The 23,795-nt window shown below is 37.2% G+C and overlaps 1 protein-coding gene across 3 annotated transcripts in view; it reads left to right on the forward strand.

The window, feature by feature from the left end:
- The window catches only part of C2CD3 (C2 domain containing 3 centriole elongation regulator), a 126,845-nt gene that overhangs the window by 26,809 nt on the left and 76,241 nt on the right, over window positions 1–23,795 (forward strand). For all 3 annotated transcript variants that reach the window (XM_082411220.1, XM_082411221.1, XM_082411219.1), the window contains exons 8-12: window positions 14,644–14,791; window positions 18,025–18,179; window positions 19,412–19,618; window positions 20,163–20,275; window positions 23,436–23,554. In XM_082411220.1, the coding sequence (XP_082267346.1) occupies window positions 14,644–14,791; window positions 18,025–18,179; window positions 19,412–19,618; window positions 20,163–20,275; window positions 23,436–23,554 (742 nt within the window). The remainder of the gene's footprint in view (window positions 1–14,643; window positions 14,792–18,024; window positions 18,180–19,411; window positions 19,619–20,162; window positions 20,276–23,435; window positions 23,555–23,795) is intronic.

Below are 23,795 nucleotides of genomic sequence, written 5' to 3' on the forward strand. Positions count from 1 at the left end.
GAGGGGTTCAACAGCAGACTAGATCAATGGGAAGAAAGGATCAGCAGACTCAAAGACAGGGCAGTGGAATGCAATCAAAGGAGCAAAAAGGAAAAATTTTTAAATGAAGCAGTTAGATAGTTTAAGGGATGTTGGGGAACCAACAAACAGACCAATATACACATTATAAAGGCCCCAGAAGAAGAAGAGATAGAGAAAGGGGTAAAAAGCTTATTCAAAGAAATAATGGGGACTTCCCTGGTGGTCCAGTGGCTAAGATTCCACGCTCCCAATGCAGGGGGCCCGGGTTCGATCCCTGGTCAGGGAACTAGATCCCACATGCCACAACTAAGAGTTCACATGCCACAACTAAGAGTTCGCAGGCTGCAACTAAAGATCCCGCATGCCACAATGAAGGTCCCACATGCCACAACAAAGAAGATACCACGTGCCACAGCTAAGACCCGGCACAGCCAAAAAAATAAATAAATATTTTTTTTAAAAAAGAAATATTCAAAGAAATAATGGCTGAAAACTTCCCTAACCTGGGAAACAGACATTCAGATCCAGGAAGCCCAGAGAGTTTCAAGTAAGACAACTCAAAGGAGACCCACACCAAGAAATGTTATAATTAAATTGTCAAGTTACAAGGAAAGCATCTTAAAAACAGCAAGAGAAAAACAACTTGTTATGGACAAGGGGACCTCCATAAGATTATCAGCAGATTTTTTCAGCAGAAATCTTGCATGCTAAAGGGGAGTGCGATGTTATATTCAAAGTGCTGAAAAAAAAGAACAGCCAAACAAAAATACTCTACCTGCCAAAGCTGTCCTTCAGAACTGAAGGAGAGAGAGAGTATTTTCCAAGCAAAAACTGAAGGAGTTCATCACCATTAGACCAACCTTCCATGAAATATTAAAGGGAGTTCTTCACACTGAAGCCAGAGGACACTAATTAGTAACAAGAAAACATGAAAGTATAAAACTCACTGATAAAGTTAAGTATACAGTTAAATTCAGAATACTCTATTACTCTAATGATGGTAGATAAATCACTTACAAATCTAGTATGAAGGTTAAAAGACAAAAATTATAAAAATAAATATGACTACAATAAGTTGTTAATGGACATACAATGTAAAAAGATGCAAATTGTGACATCAAATACTTAAAATATGGGGGGGAGGAGCTTTGATATGTGTTCAACGTTAAGGTATCACCTTAAAATAGACTGTTAAAAATGTAAGATGTTTTATGTAAGCCTCATGGTAACCACAGGGCAAAAGCCTATAGTGGATACACAAAGGAGAAAGAGAAAGGAAGCAAAACATACCACTACAGAAAGTCATCAAATCCTAAAGGAAGAGAGCAAGAAAGGAACAAAAGAATTACCAATCAACCAGGAAGCAATTGCCAAAATGGTAAATAAGTTCACTCCTATCATTAATTACTTTAAATGTAGATGGACTCAATTCTCCAATCATAAGATAGAGAATAGCTGAATGGATTAAAAAACAAGACCCAACTATCTGCTGCCTACAGGAGACTCACTTCAGCTTTAAGGACACACACATGGGCTCAAAGTGAATGGATATGAAAGATGTTTCATGCAAGTGGAAACCAAAAGAGAGTGGGGGGGTACCTATTCTTATATCAGAAAAAAATAGACTTTAAGCCAAAGACTATAACGAGATCAAGAAGGTCATTATATAATTATAGTTGGTCAATTCATCACAAGGATACAACACCTGTAAATATTTAGGTACCCACCCTAGGAGTACTTAAATATATAAAACAAATGTTAGTAGATCTGTAAGGTGAAATAAACAGCAATACAGAGGACTTCAGTACCCCACTTTTAACAATGAATAGATCATCAAAACAAAATCAGTAAGGAAACGTCGGACTCAAATGACACATTAGGTCAGATGTCCGTAACAGACATATACAGAATATTCCATCTAACAGCAGCAGGATACATACACTTCTCAAGCACACATGGAACATTCTCCAGGAGAGATTATATGTTAGGCCACAAAAGAAGTCAGTAAATTTAAGAAGATTGAAATATAAAGCATCTTTTCTGATTACAATGGTATAAAACTAAAAGTCAATAACCAAAACTAGAAAATTGACAAATATGTGCAGATTAAACAACAGGCTCCTTAGCAACCAATGTGTCAAAGAAGAAATCAAATAAGAAATGTAAAAATATCATTTAAGACAAGGGAAAATGGAAACACAACATACCAAAACCTATGGAATGCAACAAAAGCATATCTAAGAGGGAATTTTATAGCAGTAAGCATGTACATTAAGTGTAAAACTGAACCACTTTGCTGTACACCCAAAAGTAACACAACCTTGTTAATCAACTATGGTCCAATATAAAATAAAAATTAAAAAAAAAGAAACATGTAAGGTTTTGTAAGACATAACATGTAAGACATTAAAAAACACATACATTAAGAAACAAAGAGCTCAACTAAAAAACTAACTTTACACCTCAAGGGACTAGAAGAAAACAACAAACTAAGCCCAAAGTTAGCAGAAGGAAGGAAATAACAAAAATCAGAGTGGAAGTAACAAAGATCAGAGCAGAAATAAATGAAATAGAGACTAAAATGACAATAGAAAAGATCGATGAAACTAATAGCTGGTTTTTTCAAAAGATAAAGTAGACAAACCATTAGCTGGACTTACTAAGACGAAAGGAGAGAGGACTTCAATGGAATTATAAATGAAATAGGAGATATTATAACTGATATCACAGAAATACAAGGAATTGTAAGAGACTACTATGAAAAATTATACACCAACAAATTGCAAAACCTAAAAGAAATGGATAAGTTTATATCCAATCTACCAAAACTGAATAATGAAGAAACAGAAAAATCTGAACAGACTGATTACTAGCAAGGAGACTGAATCATAATTTAAAACCTCCCAACAAAATAATTACAGGGCTTCCCTGGTGGTGCAGTGGTCAAGAATCTGCCTGCCAATGCAAGGGACATGGGTTAGAGCCCTGGTCCGGGAAGATCCCACATGCCACAGAGCAACAAAGCCCGTGCGCCACAACTACCAAGCCTCTGCTCTGGAGGCCGCGAGCCACAACTACTGAGCCCTTGAGCCACAACTACTGAAGCCTGCACACCTAGAGCCTGTGCTCCACAACAAGAGAAGCCCGTGCACCGCAATGAAGAGTAGCCCCTGCTCACCACAACTAGAGAAAACTCGTGCACAGCAACGAAGACCCAACACAGCCAAAAAGATAAATTAAATAAAATAAATTTTTAAAAAAATTTCAGGTCCCGAAAACTCCAGTAGTGAATTCTACCAAACATTTAAAGAACTAATACAATCCTTCTCAAACTCTCCCAAAACACATAAGAGGAGGGAATGCTTCCAGACTCATTTTATGAGGGCAGCATTACTCTGACACTAAAGCCAGACAAAGACACTGCAAGGAAAAGAAAATTATAGGCCAATATGTGCATCGGGACCCAGGGGAAAGAGCAGTGACCCCAGGGGAGACTGAACCAGACCTACCTGCTAGTGTTGGAGGGTCTCCTGCAGAGGTGGGGGGTGGCTGTGGCTCACCGTGGGGACAAGGACACTGGCAGCAGAGGTTCTGGGAAGTACTCCTTGGCGTGAGCCCTCCCAGAGTCTGTCATTAGCCCCACCAAAGAGCCCAGGTAGGCTCCAGTGTTGGGTTGCCTCAGGCCAAACAACCAACAGGGAGGGAACCCAGCCCTACCCATCAGCAGTCAAGCAGATTAAAGTTTTACTGAGCTCTGCCCACCAGAGCAACAGTCAGCTCTACCCACCACCAGTCCCTCCCATCAGGAAACTTACACAAGCCTCTTAGATAGCCTCATCCACCAGAGGGCAGAAAGCAGAACCAAGAAGAACTACAGTCCTGCAGCCTATGGAACAAAAACCACATTCACAGAAAGATAGACAAGATGAAAAGGCAGAGGGCTATGTACCAGATGAAGGAACAAGATAAAACCCCAGAAAAACAACTAAATAAAGTGGAGATAGGCAACGTTCCAGAAAAAGAATTCAGAATAATGATAGGGAAGATGATCCAGGACCTCGGGAAAAGAATGGAGGCCAAGATCAAGATGATGCAAGAAATGTTTAACAAAGACCTAGAAGAATTAAAGAACAAACAAACAGAGATGAACAATACAATAACTGAAATGAAAACTACACTAGAAGGAATCAATAGCAGAATAACTGAGGCAGAAGAACGGATAAGTGACCTGGAAGACAGAATGGTGGAATTCACTGCTGCAGAACAGAATAAAGAAAAAGAATGAAAAGAAATGAAGACAGCCTAAGAGACCTCTGGGACAACATTAAACGCAACAACATTCGCATTACATGGGTCCCAGAAGAAGAGAGAAAGGGCCCGAGAAAATATTTGAAGAGATTATAGTTGAAAACTTCCCTAACATGGGAAATGAAATAGCCACCCAAGTCCAGGAAGCACAGAGAGTCCCATACAGGATAAACCCAAGGAGAAACATGCCAAGACACATAGTAATCAAATCGGAAAAAATTAAAGACAAAGAAAAATTATTGAAAGCAGCAAGGGAAAAACGACAAATAACATACAAGGGAACTCCCATAAGGTTAACAGCTGATTTCTCAACAGAAACTCTACAAGCCAGAAGGGAGTGGCATGACATATTTAAAGTGATGAAAGGGAAGAACCTACAACCAAGATTACTCTCCCCGGCAAGGATCTCATTCAGATTCAATGGGGAAATCAAAAGCTTTACAGACAAGCAAAAGCTAAGAGAATTCAGCACCACCAAACCAGCTCTACAGGAAATGCTAAAGGAAATTCTCTAAGTGGGAAACACAAGAGAAGAAAAGGACCTACAAAAACAAACCCAAAACAATTAAGAAAATGGTCACAGGAACATACATATTGATAATCACCTTAAATGTGAGTGGATTAAATGCTCCCACCAAAAGACACAGGCTCGCTGAATGGATACAAAAACAAGACCCATATATAAGCTGTCTACAAGAGACCCACTTCAGATCTAGGGACACATACAGACTGAAAGTGAGGGGATGGAAAAAGATACTCCATGCAAATGGAAATCAAAAGAAAGCTGGAGTAGCAAAACTCATATCAGATAAAATAGACTTTAAAATAAAGAATGTTACAAGAGACAAGGAAGGACACTACATAATGATCAAGGGATCAATCCAAGAAGAAGATATAACAATTATAAATATATATGCACTCAACATAGGAACACCTCAATACATAAGGCAACTGCTCACAGCTATAAAAGAGGAAATCGACAGTAACACAATACTAGTGGGGGATTTTAACACCTCACTTACACCAATGGACAGATCATCCAAACAGAAAATTAATAAGGAAACACAAGCTTTAAATGACACAATAGACCAGATAGATTTAATTGATATTTATAGGACATTCCATCCAACAACAGCAGATTACACTTTCTTCTCAAGTGCGCACAGAACATTCTTCAGGATAGATCACATCTTGGGTCACAAATCAAGCCTCAGTAAATTTAACAAAATTGAAATCATATCAAGCATCTTTTCTGACCACAGTGCTATGAGATTAGAAATCAGTTACAGGGAAAAAAACGTAAAAAACACCAACACATGGAGGCTAAACAATACGTTACTAAATGACCAAGAGATCACTGAAGAAATCAAAGAGGAAATCAAACAATACCTAGAGACAAATGACAATGAAAACACGACGGTCCAAAACCTATGAGATGCAGCAAAAGCAGTTCTAAGAGGGAAGTTTATAGCTATACAAGCCTACCTCAAGAAACAAGAAAAATCTCAAATAAACAACCTAACCTTACACCTAAAGGAACTAGAGAAAGAAGAACAAACAGAACCCAAAGTTAGCAGAAGGAAGGAAATCATAAAAATCAGAGCAGAAATAAATGAAATAGAAACAAAGAAAACAATAGCAAAGATCAATAAAACTAAAAGCTGGTTCTTTGAGAAGATAAACAAAATTGATAAACCATTAGCCAGACTCATCAAGAAAAAGAGGGAGAGGACTCAAATCAATAAAATTTAAAATGAGAAAGGAGAAGTTACAACAGACACCACAGAAATACAAAGCATCCTAAGAGACTACTACAAGCAACTCTATGCCAATAAAGTGGACAACCTGGAAGAAATGGACAAATTCTTAGAAAGGTATAACCTTCCAAGACTGAATGAGGAACAAATAGGAAATATGAACAGACCAATCACAAGTAATGAAATTGAAACTGTGATTAAAAATCTTCCAACAAGCAAAAGTCCAGGACCAGATGGCTTCACAGGTGAATTCTATCAAACATTTAGAGATGAGCTAACACCCATTCTTCTCAAACTCTTCCAAAAAATTGCAGAGGAAGGAACACTCCCAGACTCATTCTGTGAGGCCACCATCACCCTGATACCAAAACCAGACAAAGATAGTACAAAAAAAGAAAATTACAGATCAATATCACTGATGAATACAGATGCAAAAATCCTCAACAAAATACTAGCAAACAGAATCCAACAACACATTAAAAGGATCATACACCATGATCAAGTGGGATTTATCCCAGGGATGCAAGGATTCTTCAACATATGCAAATCATTCAGTGTGATACACCATATTAACAAATTGAAGAATAAAAACCATATGATCATCTCAAAGCATGCAGAAAATGCTTTTCACAAAATTCAACACCCATTTATGATAAAAACTCTGCAGAAAGTGGGCATAGAGGGAACCTACCTCAACATAATAAAGGCCATATACGACGAACGCACAGCAAACATCATTCTCAATGGTGAAAAACTGAAAGCATTTCCTCTAAGATCAGGAACAAGACAAGGATGTCCACTCTCACCGCTATTATTCAACATAGTTTTGGAAGTACTAGCCACAGCAATCAGAGAAGAAAAAGAAATAAAAGGAATACAAATTGGAAAAGAAGAAGTAAAACTGTCACTGTTTGCAGATGACATGATACTATACATAGAGAATCCTAAAAATGCCAGCAGAAAACTACTAGAGCTAATCAATGAATTTGGTAAAGTTGCAGGATACAAAATTAATGCACAGAAATCTCTTGCATTCCTATAAACTAATGATGAAAAATCTGAAAGAGAAATTAAGGAAACACTCCCATTTACCACTGCAACAAAAAGAATAAAATACCTAGGAATAAACCTACCTAGGGAGACAAAAGACCTGTATGCAGAAAACTATAAGACACTGATGAAAGAAATTAAAGATGATACAAACAGATGGAGAGATATACCATGTTCTTGGATTGGAAGAATCAACATTGTGAAAATGACTATACTACCCAAAGCAATCTACAGATTCAGTGCAATCCCTATCAAGTTACCAATGGCATTTTTTACAGAACTAGAACAAAAGATCTTAAAATTTTGTATGGAGACACAAAAGACCCCAAATAGCCAAAGCAGTCTTGAGGGAAAAAAACGGAGTTGGAGGAATCAAACTCCCTGACTTCAGACTATACTACAGAGCTACAGTAAGCAAGACAATATGGTACTGGCACAAAAACAGAAACATAGAACAATGGAACAAGATAGAAAGCCCAGCGATAAACCCACACACCTATGGTCAACTAATCTATGAAAAAGGAGGCAAGGATATACGGTGGAGAAAAGACAGTCTGTTCAGTAAGTGGTGCTGGGAAAACTGGACAGCTACATGTAAAAGAATGAAATTAGAACACTTCCTACCACCATACACAAAAATAAACTCAAAATGGATTCAAGACCTAAATGTAAGACCGGACACTATCAAACTCATAGAGGAAAACATAGGCAGAACACTCTTTGACATAAATCACAGCAAGATCTTTTTGATCCCCCTCCTAGAGTAATGGAAATAAAAACAAAAAATAAACAAATGGGACCTAATGAAACTTCAAAGCTTTTGCACAACAAAGGAAACCATAAACAAGACGAAAAGACAACCCTCAGAATGGGAGAAAATATTTGCAAACGAATCAGCTGACAAAGGATTAATCTCCAAAATATATAAACAGCTCATGCAGCTCAGTATTAAAAAAACAAACACCCCAATCCAAAAATGGGCAGAAGACCTAAATAGACATTTCTCCAAAGAAGACATACAGATGGCCAAGAAGCACATGAAAAGCTGCTCAACATCGCTAATTATTAGAGAAATGCAAATCAAGACTACAATGAGGTATCACCTCACACCAGTTAGAATGGGCATCATCAGAAAGTGTACAAAGAACAAATGCTGGAGAGGGTGTGGGGAAAAGGGAACCCTCTTGCACTGTTGGTGGGAATGTAAATTGATACAGCCACTATGGAGAACAGTATGGAGGTTCCTTAAAAAACTAAAAATAGGATTACTGTATGATCCAGCAATCCCACTACTGGGCATATACCCAGAGAAAACCATAATTCAAAAAGATACATGCACCCCAGTGTTCATTGCGACACTATTTACAATAGCCAGGTCATGGAAGTAACCTAAATGCCCATCGACAGACAAATGGATAAAGAAGTTGTGGTACATATATACAATGGAATATTACTCAACCATAAAAAGGAACGAAATTGGGTCATTTGTTGAGACATGGATGGATCTAGAGACTGTCATACGGAGTGAAGTTAAGTCAGAAAGAGAAAAACAAATATTGTATATTAACGCATGTATGTGGAACCTAAAAAAATGGTACAGATGAACCCGTTTGCAGGGCAAAAGTTGAGACACAGATGTAGAGAACAAACGTATGGACACCAAGGGGAGACAGCCACGGGGGGTTGAGGATGGTGGTGTGATAAATTGGGCGATTGGGATTGACATGTGTACACTGGTGTGTATAAAATTGATGACTAATAAGAACCTGCTGTATAAAAAAGTAAATAAAATAAAATTTAAAAAACCAAAAAACAAAAAAACGACTAATACTAAACTTTCTTTGGGTTATTTGTGTGGAAATATGTTAATATAAATGTTTCAGACATTACATGAAATTCCTAAAAATCTTATATGTTCTGGTATAGTGTTATAAGTCATAATTCTAGTTATTATTTTAAAATGTTTATCTTAGAAATAACTAAATTTCCTTGTCAGTTGCATTATTGTGAACTTCATCAAATCTTTAACCGTGGTCATTTTTAAGTCTTGTCATTTACAGACAGTTCTGGGTGTACTCTCATGCTTTTGCAAAAATGTTCCTATAAAAGGGTTTCATCTTCAAGGAATTCATGGAAAAGATTGTGACAAGCACAGGTTTCTGGTAACTGACTATACTGCTGAACTGAATGAATAAGCATTTTCAGAACTCTAATGGAAAACTGATGAATTCATAAAAGTGCTAACAAAAGATCAAGATAAAAAAAATTTAATTACATGGGACTGAGTGAACTGATGAGGATGATTATAATTTTTGTGACTTTCTGTTTGAATAAAAAAATAAATTTAAAAAATAAGTCCAAAAAAAAAAAAGAATGAAACTGGACACTGTTTTACACTGTACACAGAAATCAACTCAAAATGGATTGAAGACTTGAGCATAGACTTGAAACCATAAAACTCCTGAACGAAAACATAGTGGGGGTAAGCTCCTTGACATTGGTCTTGTCAATAATTTTTTGGACTTGACACCAAAATCAAAGGGAGCAAAAGCAAAAATAAGTAAGTGGGACCACATGAAACTAAAACACAGGAAAGTAAACCATCAACAAAATGCAAAGGCAGAAAATATTTGCAAACCACGTATCTGATATGGGGTTGATATCCAAAATATACAAGGAACTTATACAACTCTATGGTAAAAAAAAACAACAAACAAACAAATAGCCCAATTAAAAATTGGGCAAAGGACCTAAATAGACCTTTTTTCCAAAGAAGACATAGAAATGTCCAAGAGGTACGAGAAAATGTGCTCAACATCATTAATCATCAGGGAACTGCACATCAAAACCATAATGAGATATCACTTCACACCTATTTAGATTTCTGTTACAAAAAGAAAAGAGATAACAAATGCTGGTGAGAATTTGGAGAAAAAGAAAACCCTGTACACTGTCGGTGGGAATGTAAACTGGTATAGTCACTATGGAAAACAGTATGGAGGTTCCTCCAGAAATTAAGAATAGAACTGCCATATGACCCAGCAATCCCAATTCTGGTTGTATATACAAAGGAAATGAAATCATTGTCTGGTTTTTTTTTGAAATTTAAAAAAACATTTATTTTATATTGGAGTATAGTTGATTTACAATGTTGTATTTCAGGTGTACAGCAAAGTGGTTTTGTTATACATATACATATATCTATTCTGTTTCAGATTCTTTTCCCATATAGGTTATTACAGAGTATCGAGTAGAGTTCCCTGTGCTATACAGTAGGTCCTTGTTGTTTATCTATTTTTTTTTTATTGGAGTATAGTTGCTTTACAATGTTGTGTTAGTTTCTGCTGTACAGGAAAGTGAGTCAGTTATATATATACATATATCCACTGTTGTATAGATTTCCTTCTCATTTAGGTCACCAAAGAGCATTGAGTAGAGCTCCCTGTGCTATACAGTAGGTTCTCATTAATTATCTATTTTATATATAGCAGTGTATGTATGTCAATCCAGTCTCCCAATTCATCCCACCCCCCATCCGCCCTTGGTAACCATAAGTTTATTTTCTATTCTGTAACTCTGTTTCTGATTTGCAAATAAGTTCATCTGAACCGTTTTTCTAGATTCCACATATAAGCAATATTATACGATGTTTGATTTCTCTTTCTGACTTACTTCACTCTATATGACAATCTCTAGGTCCACCCATGTCACTGCAGATGGCATTATTCATTCCTTTTTATGGCTGAGTAATATTCCATTGTATATATGTACCACATCTTTATCCATTCCTCTGTTGATGGACATTTAGGTTGCTTGAAATCATTATCTTGATGAGATATTTGTACTCCCATGTTCATTGCAGCATTATACATAATAGCCAAGGTATGGAAACAACCTAAGTGTCTGTCAGTGGATGAATGGATCAAGAAAATATGGAATGAATATTATTCAGCCTTAAAAAAAAGAAGGAAATCCTGTCATTTGTGACAACATGGATGAACCAGGAGAGCATTATGCTAAGCGAAATAAGCCAGACAGAGAAATACTACATGGTATCACTTATATGTGGAATCAAAAATAAAGTCAAATTTATTGAAACATTGTCAAAAAGTGGTTTCTGGGGGTTGGAGAAAATAGGGAAGGGTTGGTAAAGTGGTACAAATTTTCAGTTATAAGAATAATAAGGTCTGAGGATCTAGTTATAATGTGACTATAGTTGATAACACTGTATTGCATAACTGAAATTTACTGAGAGAGTAGAACTTAAATGTTCTCACAAGAAAATAAAAAGGGAAGGAAAGAAGGAAGGAAGAAAGAAGGGGAAAGGAAATATGTGAGGTGATAGATGCATTAATTAACTCAATGAGAGGAATTCTTTCACAATGTATATCAAGTCATCAATTGTACACTTTTAATATGTTACAATTTTATTTGTCAATTATACCTCAATAAAGCCAGAAATAAAAAAAGACTTTTCTACCAGCTCCATGGAAGACAGTGGAAAATTGCTTTCAGGATTCTGAAAATTCTTTTTTTTTTTTTAATATTTACTTATTTATTTATTTTTGTTTGTTTGTTTAGGCTGCGCCAGGTCTTAGTTGAGGCACGTGGGATCTTTGTTGCGGCATGCGGGATCTTTGTTGCAGAATGTTTAGTTGCAGCATGTGGACTTCTTAGTTGTGACATGCGAACTCTTAGTTGCGGCATGCATGTGGGATCTAGTTCCCCAACCAGGGATTGAACCTGGGCCCCCTGCACTGGGAGCATGGATTCTTACCCACTGGACCACGAGGAAAGCCCCAGGATTCTGAAAATTCTTAATTGTTGACCTCAAATTCCATTTCCAATCAATCATGTGTGAGGGTAGAGTAAAAATATCTTCATACATGCAGGGACTCGGAAGATTGCCTCTCTTGCACTAGTTCTCAGGGAACCATAGGGTATTCTCTACAACAGAGAGAATATAGGAATAAAGAGCAAGGCATGGAGTCCAAGAAGTAGGGGATGTAACAGAGAAGAAAGAGAAAAAGAGCTTTATGGCCTGTGTCATATTTAGAGAGCAAACACTTCTTATGGAAGCAGGACAGGGCTTCAGTAGGGATATTTCCAAGGAGGGGAAAGGGTAGGTGGAAACACATTTCTCCTGTGTTTGAGCAGAATGAGAGGAAATCTGTCCATTCTCTTGGAGAGTTCAATAATGAAATAGTAATAGGCACGTAGAAAACTAAGTAAATGAAAGTTAAGACAGTTATTAAAACAAGGAAAACTAGAAGTTGTAAAGAAAGTATAGTAAATTATACTTGGCTCTGATATGATGTTAACCCTGAAGATTAACAACAAAAAATTGTAATATAAATTGAGAAGATGGGGGAAAGGGCTATCCGTTTCCAAGAATAATGGTATAAGAGAGTGGATCTTTCATTTTTCATACTAGAAAGTCCATAAATCATTTAGAAAAGTGAAAAATCAGAAAATAGCAGTACACATGTGTTACTTAGAAATATGAAGGTAAATACCAGAAGAAACATCTTAAGGAGTTTAAAGTGATTCTAAGGAGGCAGGCAGCTACTGATTTTCATTATGTCTTGGTAGTCCTATTTGACTTTTAAAATAGGTACGTGTAGGGACTTCCTGGTGGTCCAGTGGGTAAGACTCGGGGCTCCCAATGCAGGGGGCCCGGGTTCAATCCCTGGTCAGGGAACTAGATCCCGTGTGTATGCCGCAACAAAGAAGCCCGCATGCTGCAGACTAAGACCCGGCGTAGCCAAAATAAATAAATTTTTTTAAAAATAAAAATATAAAATAGGTACATGTGTTCTTTGATTAAAACATGATTAAAAAGAAAAAGAAGGAAGTTCTGAGAATGGACTTGTCTTGTAGCCAAAGAATACAGGCAAATTCCAACCCTCCCTTTTTCTTTTACTTTTATATCTCCTGCCCTCCCAACAGGAACCCCAGGCCTCTGGCCTGTGCAAAATATCTCTGACCTCTCCCCGTTTCTGGTTATAAGTATGTCCTAAATATTGCATGGAGGGAAATGGCATACCTTTTTCTGTGTCAAAGACAGAAGAATAAATTCAAAGAAATGTTAATTTGGGGGGGGGAAGGTAGAGGACTATATACTGAACAGAATTCATAAATTTAAGGGTGTGCAAAGAGGGGAGAAAAGCAACTGGTGGAGGGGGGTGTGCTGGGGAGGGCGCTGGGAAGGGGAACCGTAAGTGGCAAATGAGAATTGTGTAGAATACCAAGAAGTAGAGCTTCAAAAAGGAGCAGTGCTCACAAGCTGCAGAGAAGCTGTGTGGATTGGGAAGTTGTTAGTTGGATTTTGGCAGTTAGGAAGTTGTTCTTGACCTTTGAGAGAGAGATTACTATAGATCAGTGGTTCTCAACTGGAGGGCAGTTCTCCCCTACCCCTACCCCATGAGACATTTGGTAATGTCTGGAGATACTTTGGGTTGTCACACCTGGAGGAGTGCTACTGGCTTCTGATGAGTAGGGTCCAGGGATCCAAAATGCACAGGGTAGCTCCCAGTGACAATGAATTATCTGACCCAACATGTCAGTAGTGCTAAGGTTGAGAAACTCTGCTATAGATTAAGGAAAGGTGAAGAAAGGAACATTTATTGAGCATCTATTTGTTGAGCATTTCTTTGTTCCAAGAATTATAGGAACACGATCTAATTTGAAGGTAGTGATCACGTATTATTGGGAAACTACAGAAGGGAAAAAAAGTATAGTAGCTAGCTTGAAAGGGAAGCAAAGTTGAAAGAATAATTGAAATGCTTAGCACAGTGTTTGGCACATATTAAGTACTTAATAAATACTGTTTTTATTATTAATAACATGTTCATTAAGATCAGTAAGTTCATTTACAGATGTTCATTAAGTGCTAGTTACTATAGGAGAAACAAAAATGAATGAAATATACACATATTTGTATGCTTATGTTTATTAGTTTACAAACTCTTTATAAGTAGAGTATCTGTTTTACTTATTTCTCTATCCCACATAGAACAAATCTTGCCATAATTAACCTAAATACACATATTTTTGCTTAACAGAAGAAGGCATATTTATGAATTAGCCATTCTTCACAAAAACAGTATATAACATTTAACTCATTGAATTATAGTTAATTCTTTGTCTTTTTTCCTCCCTACTAGACCATAAGCAGCACAAGAGTAGAACAAGTTAGGTTAGCCATCTCTGTAGCATTCAGGACCTAACACCATGCCTGGCACATAATAGTTACCCAGTAAAATGTTTGTTAAATAAATGAATGAGATCACAATCTCTGTCAGTAGTGTATTTTTTGAATGCTAGCTGTTGACACCCCAGAGGAGGGGGAATATAGTATGAAACTATTTATCAGATAATCTTCTGTTTAATGTAAGTCTTCTGTTTAACATATTTTCTTCCATGTTTAGAACTTCAGAACGTTTAATAAAAAAAGAATAGCTCAGCTGAAACTTAAAGTCCTGCTTTGTTTTTCTTATCTCTGCAGTGCTGAATTATCCCAAGGTCGTTACTGGGACGGGCTAGGCTCTCCTCCAGATTCCCCATCTCCTGGGAGTGATGTGTATTGCAGCAGTGAGCCCAATGACCCTCAGTATGACCAGAGTCTCCTGGAGAACTTGTTTTACACAGCACCTGTAAGTCACTGAATCTGAAACTTTAGCAATTGGAGAACAAGAGTATTAATAATATTAGTGGGTGTAGGCATGTTACCACTTGCCAGACAGAAAGCTATCCATTTTACATACCTTATTTAATTATAATCACAATCTGAAGAGGAGAGTATTATCCTCATTTTACAGATGAGGAGATAAGCCTACTAAGATTAATTATTTTGTCCAAGGACACATCATAACAAGTAAGTGTTAGAGCCAGGATTCAAATTCAAGTTTACCTGAGTCCAAAGCCTATAATCTTAATATATTATATGACTTCCTAAGAGCTCTTTCAAGGAAGAGCTAATGTAGGTATACTCTCAGAACCACCGTTGACTGGTATCTTTTCTGATACAGGGGTTCCAGAAACACCTCTACTCATGGCGGACAAATACCTCTACTGACCCTTAAGACAGAACATTCTCTTTTCAAGCAGTTTTAGCATTTTCAAAGTTCTTTCTTATGTCAAGCTGTATGTTCTATTCATTGGTTTAACATCTTCTAGAGTGTATACAAAATGAGTTCATTCACTGTTCCACAAATAATCATATTTGTGAAGATTGCTGTCATATTCCCTATTTTCTTTTTCTCCAGGTCAGCAAAGATACCTGAAATACAATGTAGTTTATAACTAGCTCAGTGGAAAAGCAATGGGGCGACCAGGGTGCAGAAGAAGCAGGGAGGACTTTTACATGAGATTGTCAGGAAGGAGCATCATGAGGGATAAGGGATTTTAACTGAGACTTGAAAAGTAGTGTTCAGAGAGATAAACGATATGAAATAGGAATAGAAAGAATGACCTACTTAGAGAAGCAGTTTGTGTACTACAAGGCATCTAATTTGACTGGGTAAGAATTTGTGTGGAAGAGACATTGACGAGGCAGGCTAGCGCATTGCAAGCAGTCTGTAACAGCGTTTGAATGTCGAGTGAGGAGGAAATGACATGACTGAAATAGTGTTCTAGGAATGTTAATCTGGCAATGATGTAGGAGGTCAACTGAGGGGAGAATAATGGGAGCAGAAAGGAAGCCATTGGGTTATTGGAGGTGTGAGACAGAGAGAGAGAGAGAGCATGCCAGAATGAGAGTAGCAGCAGTGGGATTGGAAAGGAGGAGATGGACTTAAAAGATACTGTGAATTGTTAGGATTTCATGACTTTCTACCTTAAAAGTCATCACTGAAACTATGTTACCTGTAGGAGAAAAGAGAAAGGGAACTTACATTTAGTACACATTTTCTGTGTGCCAGGGAATTTACGTTACCTGTTATTTATTAAGTACTGTGCCAAATGTTTTAAGTTCATTATTTCATTTAATTCTTTTACTAGCCCCATGAGATAGTGTTATCTCTTTTACATATCATGAAATAAAAGCTTAGAGACATTAATTACTAGTAATTAGGCAGAACTAGAATTCTTACCCTAGTCTGTCTGGCAAAAAGCCCATGTTGTTCCCACTAGAACACACCGTCTCCTAAGTCTTGAGCATAGCATTAGAATCTGATCTTGACTTAACCTCCCTAACATCATCTCCCACTTTTGCCCTGTAACCACTGGAGACTCCAGTCATACTGATTGTCTCACCACTCCACAGTCTAGCTTTTTCCATCCCCGTATCTCTTGCTCATACTGATCCTTCTACTTTAAATGTTGAAATGCCCTTATACATCTGGTAAACTTCTCTTCATTCTTTAAAAATCAACTCATCACCTCTATGAAGAAACCATCCCAGACTCCTCTAAGCAGAGTTTGTTGCCTGAATGTCCACAATATCCTGCACATACCTCTCTTAGAGCCCTTATGTTGTATGATACAGTTCCTCATGAACAAAAACGTGTCTTCATTATCTTTTTATTACCTGTAAAACAAAGCCTGATAGAATTTGAGTACTCAGTGAATTCTTAATGAATAAACGAATGAATGTGTGAATGGTACTAAGTAATCCCCCATGCTATCTGAACAAAATAATTTTAGAAAATGTTTGTTTACTGGAAGAAGGAGTGAACCAATTGGCCTTGAGGCACTGGGAAGACCAGGGAGTTAGAATGCTCATGTCCTTCCCTGGGGTCAGTGTTTAATGTTCTTAATATTGAATAACATCCACAGCTTAGAAATTCAGCATTACCTTGTGGTTTTGTTTCCTGAAATTATGAGCTTTTGAACAACCTGGTTTATATTTACTCTAATTTTCTTCAGGCTATGGACCCATCTAGCTTTTGATCACCTTGTCAAAACCATTTTTAGAAGCTGCCACTTAACAAAGAAAAAATTAAGAGCAAAAAGCTTTGTAATTTCACCTTGGAAAAGTTACATTGCCTCCTAGAAGGACATTCTGATCATGCCTATTTAACTATTAATTTGTTACCCTTATGACAGGTCAATACGTTATACACCCTGAGATGCTGAAAAAAGGGAGTTGGAGGTGATAAGCTTAAAACTACTTTGGATTGGTCTCCTGCATTTATAACAGCAAGATTTTTTTAAAATTGGAGCCAAATAACTGTAACGCTGTCTTCTTATATTGCGTTTGTGTTAGAGCTGATTAGTCAGTTCCAGCTGCCTTTTCTCACGATAAAATTACAGGGGGCTTACCCACCAGTTCTGCCATTACGAAAATTTGTGACGTATAATAAACAGTTCATCTTAGCAAGATTAAAAGCAGAATGAATCATTAGGAGTATAGAGTGCTGAAAAAAAGTAGAATCTTTGCACCCATATAGTTAGGTGATATTGTGCCATCATTTTCCCTCAAACTGTGGTAGAAAATACAGGCTTTGGAACTCATGGAGATCAAGATCTGCCTTTTACTATTTACAGCTGTGAATCGTAAACAAAGCTATCTAACTTCTCTCAGCTTTCATTTTCTCACTTGTAAAAATTGAGATGGGGACACCTTACAGGAATGTACTAAGTATTAGAAATACACATGCAGCATTTAACATAGTACCAGATACATAGAAGGCAGTCAGTAAATAGTGGTTTTTATTATTATTGAGAATTCGAAAGAAGAATCTATTTTCATTTATTTTCTTTGAACTGAACTTGTAGGTTATTTTTGTGAACTTCATATTATTTTTGTATAGCCAGGAGAAACAGGATTTTCTCCCTGGTGTCAGTTATCTCTTTTGATTACTACTTTTAGAGAAATGTTTTCATTACCACTATCCCCAAAGCAGTTATCTTTTAGTGCCTCTCTTTTTGTTTCTTCCCCCCATAGAAATCTGATACCAGTGTCAGTGATGTCTTCAGTGGAGATGATGATGTTGTCCCTTCTAAAAAAATGAGCCAGTCAAAAGCTCTTGCCAGATCTTCTAAGGTTCTAGAGTCAAATGATCATAAGTTGAAGAAGAAGGCGGTGGGCAAGAAAAATAGGTGAGCCTCTTTATGAATGCTTGTTTAGAGTCAAAAGCAAAGGAAGATTATTTTCACAAGATCTCTTCAAGTGAAATCACCTGTGTTTGCCAACACTGTCAGACTGGTTGAGTTACAGTAACTCATTAAGTATTGCAGTCCTTAAACATGCAGTAACATGAAAAGATGGATGTGATAAAATAGTTAAGGGAGAAAGCAGAATTCTAAGTTGTATGTATGCTCTGTTACACTTAATGTAGAAAATATGCATAAAGAAAGCAAATGAAAAGGAATACACAAAAGTGACGATAGTAGTTATATTAAAGTAGTGAATAACTGAAGTAAAGTCTGTATCCCTTGTTGAAAACCTAATTCTGTTATATCAGTTTCTGTACTTGTGTGGAGATAATAAGCCTTTGGATTACACGAATGTTTTTACTTTTTTTTTTTTTTTTTTTTTTTGGCTGCACCGTGCAGCAACCAGGGATTGAACCCACACCCCCTGCACTCGGAGCAGAGTCTTTTTTTTTTTTTTTTTAATTTTATTTATTTATTTATTTATTTATTTATTTATTTATTTATTTATTTATTTATTTATTTATTTATGGCTGTGTTGGGTCTTAGTTTCTGTGCGAGGGCTTTCTTTAGTTGTGGCAAGCGGGGGCCACTCTTCATCGCGGTGCGCGGGCCTCTCACTATCGCAGCCTCTCTTGTTGCGGGGCACAGGCTCCAGACGCGCAGGCTCAGTAATTGTGGCTCACGGGCCCAGCTGCTCCGCGGCATGTGGGATCTTCCCAGACCAGGGCTCGAACCCGTGTCCCCTGCATTAGCGGCAGATTCTCAACCACTGCGCCACCAGGGAAGCCCTTTACTTTTTTTTTTTTGGCTGCATGGGTCTTAGTTGTGGCACACGGGATCTTTGTTGCTGCATGTGGGATCTTTGCTGTGGGATCTTTAGTTGCGGCATGCAGGATCTAGTTCCCTGACCAGGGATCAAATGCGGGCCCCCTGCATTGGGAGCGTGGAGTCTTAACCACTGGACCACAGGGAAGTCTCTGTTTTTACATTTTTTGAGATTTCTTTCATGTAGATTAGGACCAGAATTATGATTAAAGCCATTTCCCAATCCTTGATAACTTGTGAATTAAGATGCCTGCTGCCTTTCCTCCTTCCTCCTCTTGCCTGTACCAACTAGATCGTTTCATATTTGGCTTCTGACGATCTTCCTCACTGTCTATATGAACTCCTTTCAGAAACTTGATTGAACAACAGATGCTATCAGAAACTCCAGAAGATGCCCAAGTGATGACCCTAAGTGTGGATAGACTGGCCCTTCTGGGCAGAACACATTCAGTCAGAATCATCATTGAAACAATGGGAGTTCCTCCAGATAGTCCTCAGGAGACGCCTGGCAAAAAAAGCTTTCCTGGGAGACCACCTAAGCTGACAACAAAAAAGCGGTATGTCTCTAACATGGGAAAACTAAATTTGACATTTCTGGAAAGTGTGTCTGGTAGTAATAATAAATAATTACGTAGTACTTTATGATTTGTAAAGTGCTTTCATATGCTTTATTCAATCAACAAAAATGTAGTGAATCCCCCACTAGGTCCCAAGCGTTAAAAGTATGAGAATAAAGAAAATTAAGACCGAGGCTCCATTCTTCCATGCCTTACAGTCAGCAGGAGAGAGAAACATTTAAATGGCTATCTGTTGGTTGGCCAAAAAGTTCGTTTGGGTTTTTGTAAGATGTTACAGAAAAGCCTGAAGGAACTCTTTGGCCACCCCAATATGATAGAGCTTTAGAGGCCAAAAGAGATGTTCTATATGAAAAGTGCTGTGGGAACGCAAAACTGGTGAAGGCTTTGAAAAGAGCAGGTCGGTCCTCTGAGGACCTGAGGTTCTAAAAATAGGACCTTGAAAGATATGTAGGATTTATCAGAGAGAAAATAGGTTTATTATTTGGTTTGTTTTTTAATTACTTTTCTTGTTTTGATTTTTTAGCACCTTCTTTGTGGAATATCACTTTCCTGTGGGCTTTTCCAAAAATGGATTGACAAAGACAGCTTTGATCACTGAGGTGGTTCGACTCGCATCCAGTAAAATTACAGATGGAAGTAAGAGAGAACTTGATTTCTGCTCCTTAGATATTTTGGCTTTGGAAGAATTTTTGAATCCCTAATTATTCATATACTCCTGTATTATCGTAGAATCTTAGAGGCAGAAAGAATTTTGAAGTGAATCTAATTCCTTTACTTTACAAGTGAGGAAACTGGCCCAGAGGTCCTATGACTATTCTGATGCAAGGCAGAAAGGCAGTGACATAGCTGAAACTGTAACTCAGAACTCCTGATGCTTAGATCATGTTCTTTCAACTATTGACGTTTTTCTTTTCTTCCCTTTTTAAAAATAGCTTTATCAAGGTATAATTCACATACCATACAATTCACCCATTTGAAGTATACAACTCAATGATTTTTAATATATTTATAGGTTGTGTAACCATCACCACAATCTAATTTTAGAACATTTTCATCCCCCCTGAAAGAAATCCCGTACTTATTAGCATTCTTTCCTCAATTCTCTCTTTGCCCCCTTTCACTAAGCAACTCCTAATCTACTTTCTGTCTCTCTCAATTTTCCCGTCCTGGACATTTCATATAAATGGAATCATATAATATGTGATATTTGTGACTGGCTTTTTGGACTTGCTGTAATATTTTCAACTTTTAATATTTAAGTTGTTTTCAATATTTCTCTATTAAAGACAGTGCTTCAGTGAATAACCTTGCACATGTATCATTTCTCATTTGATGTGAGTATATCCAGCACAAGCATTTAAAATAAATACTTATTTACCCTTAAAAACAGCACCTAAAGTAATTTAATATACTCTTTTACTAGAGTACATTGTTTCACTTTCCCCATCACCGTAAGGAAGAATTAGGGCATTTAAAATTTTTCATATGTTTATTTTCTGTATGCTTAAATTATCGATAGCAACAGAAGGTGCTCTGGAGGTTTGTTAAAAGCATTCGAGAATGTATACTTCATTCTGCTGGCTGAAGTCAATGTGTTTGAGGAGCTTTAATGCAATTTAAACTGTTTTTATCAAACCCCAATGCAAAGAAAAATGTTGGATTCTTTTGTTTTTTTAACATCTTTATTGGAGTATAATTGCTTTACAATGGAAATGTTGGATTCTTTTCTCAGGTCTTCCCCCTCTACCTCCTTCTACCTACAGGACATTTATGAGTTCCTTAAAACTTCTCTGAGCCTCAGATTCCCCATCTGTAAAACTGAGGTACAGCAAGGACACAGTTCTGATATGCACGAGTTTCAGTTGACATAGTATCTACAAAGCAAGGACTGCCTGTATTACACAGGGGCTTAATGGACAGTCAAATGGGATAATGAATGTAAAAGCATTAAACTCTAAAGTCGTATGTAACTAATACTAGCTCACATTTATTGGGCACTAAATTATGTGTCAAGAACTCTACTCAGTGTTTTATATATATTAATCATGTAATCCTTTAAAACACATACACACACACACACACACACAGATGAAGAAAGAGGAAGCTGAGGCATAAATCAGTTAAGTAACTTGTCTAAGATAACACAACTGGTTTATGGTAGAACTAGAATTTGAACTAGAACCTTTTTGATTCCAAATCGTGTGCTCTTAATCTATATTGCTTCTCATGCATTATTATTATTATTGGCCACAGCGATTGAGTTCTCCCTTTGTCCTTCTGAGAAAGATAGTATGGGACATGTGGAATAAGCATCAAGCCAGGAATTGGAAGAGTTCTAGTTCTGGTTATACCACACAGTTAATTGTGTGACCCTAGACACAATGACTTTTCATCTCTGGGCCTCTCTTAACAATAATATGGAATGGACAAGTTATTTTCAGGATCCCTTCCAACACTTTAAAAAAGTCTTCTTTGGCATATTGTTAGCAATTTATTTACATGAATTTCTTCTTCCATTATTGCCTTAACTTACTTTAAAAAAAAATAAGCTTAAGAAACAGAGAATTATATGACAAATACAATAATATAGTACCAAAACATACTTAAGTAGTAAGGAGAAATCTGAGTAGCACCAGGCTGAAATACAGTTCTGTTTGTACATAAAAGATTTTATAGTGTTTTAAAGTGCTTTTTTATCTGTTACCTCAGTTGATCCTCTCAGCACACCACTGAGGTGTAGGTGGGGTCTTACTTTTCTTTCCGTGGTGGGATAAGCAGGTAAACTGGTCTAGTGGGTGTGCGCTTGCTGGGCCCAGACCTTTTGTTCACAGTTCCTGTGGATGGATCCAGATAGCAAGACCCAGATCCTGTCCATGAGTACCAAAAGAAATAAAAAGAGTCAAGAAGTAAGATGGCAAGGATAGAGATCAGTAGGTCAAATGGGCAGTTTGAATGAATATCAGAGATAGTGGATTCTCTGTAACTGGGCCTTTTTGTGTGGGTTCTTCAGATCCATTTTAAGGGTCTAGAAGTGAATGGACTGGAAGATCATTTTACAGGTGATAAATTGTGGCTGAAGTGGTTCATTAGTAAGTAACAGAACTTATTCACATCAAATGATTCTAGCCCCAAATTCCTTTTTTTTTTTAAACCTGTTAAATCCGCATAGCAGTGAGCACAGACTCAGATACTACCATCACTTTATCCCATTTACACTTGCTATTACAGCAGACACCCCTTCCTTTCCATCTATGAAAAGACAGACTCCGTTCTGCCTAACACTGCAAACTAAGATCAGTACTTAGAACCTTGTACAAGTGTGACAGGAGAAGTCCCCTAGTCTTCAGCCAGAAAATAAACTCATTTTCATTATTACAGTTTTTGATTCAGTTCTTCTCTTCATTTATCCCTCATTGTCCCACATCCAGCCAGCCCCCTTCTTTCATTACATCACCTATCAACTTGTCTTTTAAAACACTGGTCATACCTTACACCCAGTGAAGTGTATGGTATGTCTCTTTACACATCCTGTGCTCCTATGCTTGACATTCATTTCTCATAGCAAAGCAGAGCAACATAGCCCTGCTTATCTTCTCTGTGCTGTACCCAGGATTTTCTCTTTGTCTCTGTTCCTTCAGTCCTAATAACCCTAACACTTTTGTGAAATTACACTGACTGGATTCCTGAAAGAGATCTTAGATTTGAAAGGAAGGTGGGTGGTATCAAGGCATGGATTGATGAGATGGCTCTAGTTGGGTGGTGTGACATGTGCTTATGTGTCTGGTTCTCCTTACAGTGGTGAAATTCCAGCAGAGATTTGTGTTTCCGGTACAGTTCGGTGGCCCAATGATAGAACACTGGTGGAATTCCAATCTTACTTTCCAAATTTACACAAAGAAAACCCCACAGTTAAAGGTACTTCAAGTGATTTTGACCTTTGCCTTACCATTTATTCACACTAGGGATTTGGAGCATACTTAAAATTATATTCCTACCTAAACTAGGAAATTCTCCAGGCTCAAACGATATTAATACTTATGGTTATTGTTTATTATTATAATTTTAAATTTCTATTTGATATTTGTTATAGGCTAGATGTTGTGCTAAAGGCTCTACGTGAACAACACTATCAAATTTAATCATTAAAACAATTTGT

The sequence above is a fragment of the Balaenoptera physalus genome (assembly GCF_965194825.1).
Source record: "Balaenoptera physalus genome assembly, chromosome: 10".
Taxonomy (NCBI): domain Eukaryota; kingdom Metazoa; phylum Chordata; class Mammalia; order Artiodactyla; family Balaenopteridae; genus Balaenoptera; species Balaenoptera physalus.